We start from the raw sequence: 6,649 nt of genomic DNA, 5'->3' as shown, positions 1-6,649 counted from the left end.
ATCCAAGGGGAGGGGCATTAACCCTAACCACAAGGGGAGGGGGCCATTTCGAGCCACGATTCTTACGTTGTTAGAAATTGTATGAGATTGTTCTATCTCTCGATCATTTTAACCCTAGGCCGTAAGGGGGGGCCATTTCGTGCCATGATTCTTATGTTGTTAGAAATTGTATGAGATCGTTCCATCCCTCAATCATTTTAAAGTAAATAAAATTTTAACTCGAGTCGTTCTAAGGGTAACTGGGGTTAAGTGCGGTTTATAGTAGCTGATCGGCCAAGAGTCGCGTTCGAGAGTCCGTATGATAAAAGCGGTGGCATCATCTATATAAAAGTGAAGTGGGGTTAAGCTAAACCCTAATCGCTCGAAATTGAAAATAAACAAACGCAACGCAGGTTGGGCCTATTTAAGAGTTGTCGAATCGGCTAGGGTTTATCATTTAGTGGAAGCTGAGAGAGCGTTCTGTTTAACCCCCCACGCGGAACGAGCTGCGAGTTTCATCTGCATTTGCTGCAAAAGCCCGTTATCTCCTTTCAAGTCGAGGTAAGAATCGCCATGGGTCCTGCCTTCAAAAGGCTATAATGAGAAATAACTCTTCCTTTGATATGCATGTCGCCGACTGTGAATATCCAATAGTTTTGGTGGTTAAATTCACAAATGTAAATTAGGGGAACCATTGCGAATGGCTGTTGCGTTTATTTGGGTATTTGTTTGCCAAAAATGTTTATTTAGGGTTTTTGGCCAAAGCCAAATGAAAAATCACTGAGCATAAGAGTTTCATCTTCCTAACTGAAAATGGCAGGCTCAGGCCGTTGAATTTTCAAGTAGTTTGTCCGACCATGTCTGCCTTTACTAATAATAAAAGGCAGTTGGTTTTATTGGTAAATATCCAGACTTCTGTAGCTAAATATTGCTTTTCTTAATTTTCCATGCTTCCAAAAGCAATAAGAATATTTGGATTCAAAGCATCTAGCAATTAGGTATAATAATAGGCAATTGGGTTTATTGGTAAAATATGTAGACTTCTGTAGCTAAATATCGATTGGCTTAAATATGTTATGATTCCAAAAATAATACCAGTGTTTGGATTTAAAGGAACCAGGGTTTAGGGGTATAAAAATGGGCAATCCACTTTCCCGCTAAAATATTCAGATTTCTGTAGCTAAATACTGATTGGCTTAAATATGTATGCTTCCGACACACTCTAGGTTTTTGATACTATTCAGGCTTCGAAGAACTGTTTCCATAGTTTTCATTTTTATGCAAATGATTGTTGTGTAGTTGCACAAGTTTTAAAGCTCAAAACAGAGCCCAAGCTTGTCCGGGGTTCAAGTCGTCAGGGGTTTTATTTATTAACAGTTATACAGTGTCTGTGGGTCATGAAAAATATTTGTTGTGATTACAAGTTTTTTTTTGAGGTCTTATATGTACAATTTGTGGGCGAAGGAGAGCATTTTCAGGTTTCTATTTATTGTACTCGCATATTGATCCGAAACAGATAGTAATATATTGTACTCGCTTTGATTGCAGTTTTGATCTTAACTAGATTTTTGGCAATGGACGGAGAGAAATATTCATCCGGAAAGCGTTCCTACTCGCACATTGATGCTGGGGAAGGCAATGAAAGGAGTAAAAGGCGACATTCTGACTTTGAACGGGGTTCTGCAATGCCTGGTGATAATGACACTGTTTATCGTATTCTTTGTCCTGGTAACAAGATAGGCAGTGTGATTGGGAAAGGTGGTAGTATTATAAAATCCTTGAGGCAAGAAACCCATGCCAAGATCAAAATTGCAGATTCTATCCCTGGTGTGGAAGAGAGGGTTATTATTATATTCAGCTCTCCGAAGGATCAGCGAAAGGAGCATGATGAAGAGAAGAATAGTGATGAGGAGGCTGACAATGCAGCTAAGGATGACATTGATAGGGAGCCTCTGTGTCCTGCACAGGACGCACTTTTTAAAGTACATGCAAGAATTGTCGATGGAGAGGGTGTTGCTGGTTCGGATTATGAAGAGGATGATAAGAGTCGGAATGTAACTGCTCGCCTTCTTGTGCCAACAAACCAAATTGGGTGCTTACTTGGAAAGGGTGGAAAGATAATTGAGAAAATGAGGAGTGACACTAGTGCACAAATTCGTATAATGTCCAAGGAACAGCTACCTCCCTGTGCGATGGATACTGACGAACTTGTTCAGGTAAGTGTTTTAAGCTTAATGGGTCTAACTTGAGATTATGTTGGAGTTTTCTAATCAATTATTTGTTTTCCTGTTAAGTTTCACTTTATTTCATTGTATTTAAATGAAGACATGGACTCTGATTATTATAGATATCTGGAGATCCAACGGTGGTAAAAAAGGCCTTGTATGAGATTTCTGCTCGTTTGCACGAAAATCCAGCAAAACAACGCCTTTCATATAACAGCGGTTCTCATTTTGGCAACAATCCTTATGGATCTGGTGGTCCTGCATTTTCTTCTGTAAATCTTATGCCCCAAGGAAATCCAATGTGGTCTCACCAAAATGTGGGTGCACCTATTGTTGGCATTGGCCCACCCATGCCATGGCTTGGAGGATATGGTAATGAAGCAGCTTCTGCATGGCATATGAACTCATCTGGTTTTCCCGTTCTTCCCAATTTGGGTGGGCCTTCCCGCAAGGATGGAGGTCCGGGAAAGGAGGTCACTATCAGAATCTTGTCTCCCAATGATAGGGTTGGTGGTGTAATTGGTAAGAGTGGCAGTACTATTAATCAGATAAGACAAGAATCAGGATCACGCATTAAGATAGCAGAAACAGTATCTGATTCAGAAGAAACAGAAATTGTAGTGTCGGCTTCAGAGGTGAGTAGTAAATTGGTTTATCCAACAGCCTTTTGGTGTTCAGATTGACATTATGTTCATTGGCATGATGTCTTGTCAGATAGCTGATCTCCATTATAACTCTTTATTGCAGTTTGCTGATGACCAAGTCTCGCCTACTATTGAGGCTCTACTACAACTGCAAGGCAGAACAACTGCTAGGTCTGAAAATGAAGGTCATATCACAACACGGCTCCTGGTTCCATCAAATCAGATTGGTTGTCTTATTGGCAAAGCAGGTAGCATCATATCTGAGATGCGGAAAACTAGTCGGGCTGACATTCGTATATTGTCCAAGGAAAATTTACCGAAGTGTGCTTCACAGAATGATGAACTAGTCCAGGTTGGGTGTTTTTTTATGCCTTGTTTTGAAATAATGATGCGTTGTATTGATTTCTCAATGTGTTTTTGTCATTTCTTGAAAGCTTTTTTTGGGAAGCTTCTCGGAAGTATTATCTGCTGAAATTTTGAACATTTTTAAAGATTGCTGGGGAAGCCAATTATGCCAGAGATGCTCTTATACAAATTGCTTCGAGGCTGCGAGCAAAGGTTCTTCAAGATGGAGATGGTGCTGGTAAAGGTGGCCCCCCTGCTCTCTCATCCAAATCCAGCCTTTCAAAGGCTGATGGGGCTCCAATTTCATCCCATTATTCAGCAAGACAAGATATGTTATCCCCTGGAAGAATGTATCCTTCATCTGGTCTTGGGTTCCAAGGAACTGGTGGCAGATCATCAACTGGGGGATATAGCAGTTTTGGAACATATCAGGTATTATAGCTATTTGGGGGAGACAATCTCTTTGATAATCTGAAATAGTAAATAATCCTATACAGTTGTTATTTATTTATTTAAATATCTTCCTCATAATATGCAGATATTTTCTATGATGGTTAGCATTATTTGATTTGATTTGATTTATTTTGTTATTATTTTTTCTTCTATTATTGCTATTATTAAACTTTTCTAAAATGCTGGACTCACCTGAGTAAATTTGTGCTGCTGCCTAATTTTCTGTGTAAATATTTAAGAGTGGAGGGAGTGGGTATGATCCCATTCAAGGATATACATCAAGTCGTACAACTGATAGCGGGTATTTGTTTCTCCAGGCCTTGTTATTTTTTTTATCTTGTGTAATTGTTATCAAATAATAATATTTGTATTATGGCACAATTTTTCATTATTTTGCCCACATATTGTGCCTAGTTCTAGCTTGTACCCAAAAATGTTAAATTTACCCAAAAATGATAAGTTTTTGATACACAGGTATTCTGGAGGGTTTCCGAAAAATGTATCCACAACGACTGTCGAGGTTACTATACCAAAAAACGCAGTTGGGTCAGTCCTTGGGAAGAGAGGAAGTAACATTCAAAACATTCGAGAGGTGCAGTTTGTCGAATTGGTAGCTTTTTTGAAACCTTGTTGCAGTATGATTAGCTTGCAAGTTTATTCTAACAAACTATATTTTTGCCAGATATCTGGAGCAAAAGTAAAGTTGCATGATTCTGAGTCTGGTTCCTCGGATCGTGTTATTGAAATATCTGGGACACCAGAACAGACACACGCAGCAAAGAGCTTGCTTCAAGCATTTATTGCAACTGGTGGTCAAAGCCAGCCCACACGCAGTGCAGGCCGGGGTTATTAGCACGGGACTAGTTTTGATGACTGGCAGGTGCCATTCTCTTACTATTATTTCAGCATCTCTGCTTTATTAAATAGAATGCAATATATAAATTACATCTTTTAATCTTTTCAAGCATGTAGATCAGGATAAATTGTCATAACCTACAGCGCTAGTATTCCAATTTTCTGATGCTCCTTCGTTTTACCCTGTGGCCATTGTCTCTTTAACACCAAACAGCCACGATGTATGATGCCTGGAGCCAGTCTATCATCCCATGCTGAAGCCTCAGCCCAAAACTGAAGATCTGATGAGCAGAGCCGTGGAAAGCCTATTGCCCATGCTTTGGAAGTATTAATTTAGTTGGACTAGCTTCTCAAGGAAATTTTGTTCCCTTGAGTGTTCTTTCCTTTAACTGCCAGTAGTTTTTCGAGTTTATGAACCATGTACTGTAAGGCCCAGATTCAGCATTGAAGTATTGGAAGTTTCAAGACTGAATGATCAAAAGTGGATTTTGTGTTGTCGTATATTATGGCCAATTCCTTCTCCTTAGGATTTTGGAGCCGGATCCCAGACCAAAAATCATTTTGGATTATTGTATCATTTTTTTAAAGAATTTGAGTATACTCACTAAAATGGTACGAGTAGTGAAGGTTTTTCAATAGGATTATTATAAATATGTATGCCTTCTGTATTTTGTATCCTGAAGGTTCCTGAAGGTTTTGATTATCACGTAGGCTATGTTGGAATCCCTTTTGTAGTAGTACATTTCTGTGTAGTCTGTGGTCGTTACTGATATTTAACTGTTTTGGTATGAATAAGTAGCGAGTCTTCAGCTTTTGTGCCATTAGCGATGCAATTTTGGTAATTAATTTGTTCATCATTGAGTTAAGTAAGCTTATCTTCTAGTTTGTAGTTTTAAGGCCTCTAACATGTGTCTACTGTAGCTACATTCCGGGATTTCCATTGTTTGTTTTCAACACCCTGATGGTCTCTAATTTGCCTAGAGCCTATTCCTGTTAGTTTATTTCTTTCTGTAGTTTTCTTTGTTACGTTTTATTCTGAACGTTTTCACAGAATGCCACTTGTGCTCAATACGAGTTTTCCAAAATTATTTAGTTTGACTATGTCCTTTTGTGTTTATAATATTCGTTTACCTTGCTTCAGAATAGAATAAATATAGTCTGGCAAAAGATTGCATTGAGCAGTATTTTCTAATATGATTAATTTGTATTTTCTAAAGCTAATTGGGATGAACTGCTAGTTGTCCTGAATATTTTGAATGACGACATAAGCAATTTTAAATTATTTTCCATAACTGTTACATTTTACTGTTTAATTCTAATTAATGAAAAATACAAGCCAATGTTGTAAGCTGTCAATTATTACTGGGTGTGCTTCTATGTTGTGGCTTTAAATTTTAAGGTACCAATGTCTTTGTAGTCTAAATCTTTGATCTTCTTTGCTATTAGGTTAGTAGACATTTCCTTATAAGCAGGTATGAAGGTTCAGAAAATGTCATTGCAGCGTAACTACTGAGATATTTTGAAAAAGATATTAATATTGACTGCAGAGCTCAGCTCATCAGGTATGCCGTTTTGTTATTTGACTGATTGCATGTTACTGCTAAATAATTTGATATATTTCAAATATCATGTTGTCTAAATATAAGTAATAACACTTCCAACGCCCGAGTTACTGGTTTTTCAGTGGTCTTTGCGCAAAAAAATCAGCTTATATCTTTTGATCTTAGTAAATGCTGTTGTTTTAGTTTCATATTTTTTTGTTAGTAATTTTTGAAATCGAACGAAATCCAATGTTGTTCAAGTTTCCTTATTATGTGTGTATTGTCTGATTATTGTATATGAACACATGATTTTTAATAAAAAATCCCCACAGTTTATTCTTTGTAATTTGCATTTTTAGTCATCTGGAATTAAATCGGTGGAATTGGTAGTTCTTGTTACTGTGAAATGTATGGTAGGTTTATGACTGTGGTCTGAATGTTAAATATATAAACAAAGGACTGTTATTATTTATTAACAGCCCCACATGCATGACGAAATCTCGATGATGGTGATGTATTGAGTTGCTTTCAATGTATTTGTCTACATGGTCACATTGCTAGTTGTAAGAGTTCTTAATGTTAATTGCAGATTTAAATTTCATCTCAA

General features: G+C 37.6%; 1 protein-coding gene across 2 annotated transcripts; it reads left to right on the top strand.

Annotated features, from left to right (window-relative positions):
* Positions 1-374: 374 nt before the first annotated feature.
* Positions 375-4,936, top strand: LOC149178301 (KH domain-containing protein At4g18375-like). Of its 2 annotated transcripts, none has more exons than XM_089420313.1 (9): positions 375-540; positions 1,528-2,195; positions 2,327-2,839; positions 2,952-3,200; positions 3,341-3,625; positions 3,886-3,947; positions 4,121-4,238; positions 4,329-4,522; positions 4,716-4,936. In XM_089420313.1, exons 2-8 carry the CDS (start codon positions 1,554-1,556, stop codon positions 4,497-4,499), a joined length of 2,040 nt encoding a protein of 679 aa, XP_089276439.1. In that variant the 5' UTR covers positions 375-540; positions 1,528-1,553; the 3' UTR covers positions 4,500-4,522; positions 4,716-4,936. The 2 variants fall into 2 exon arrangements, with proteins under 2 accessions (XP_089276439.1, XP_089276438.1); XM_089420312.1 differs by having other exon boundaries at positions 377-540; positions 4,329-4,526.
* Positions 4,937-6,649: the final 1,713 nt, after the last annotated feature.

Source organism: Pinus tabuliformis, chromosome 4_1 (assembly GCF_031772625.1).
Source record: "Pinus tabuliformis cultivar Carrire ecotype Pingquan chromosome 4_1, CPIR1, whole genome shotgun sequence".
NCBI lineage: Eukaryota > Viridiplantae > Streptophyta > Pinopsida > Pinales > Pinaceae > Pinus > Pinus tabuliformis.
The sequence above is the reverse complement of the archived record's forward strand: the minus strand, read 5'-3'. Positions and strand labels throughout refer to the sequence as shown.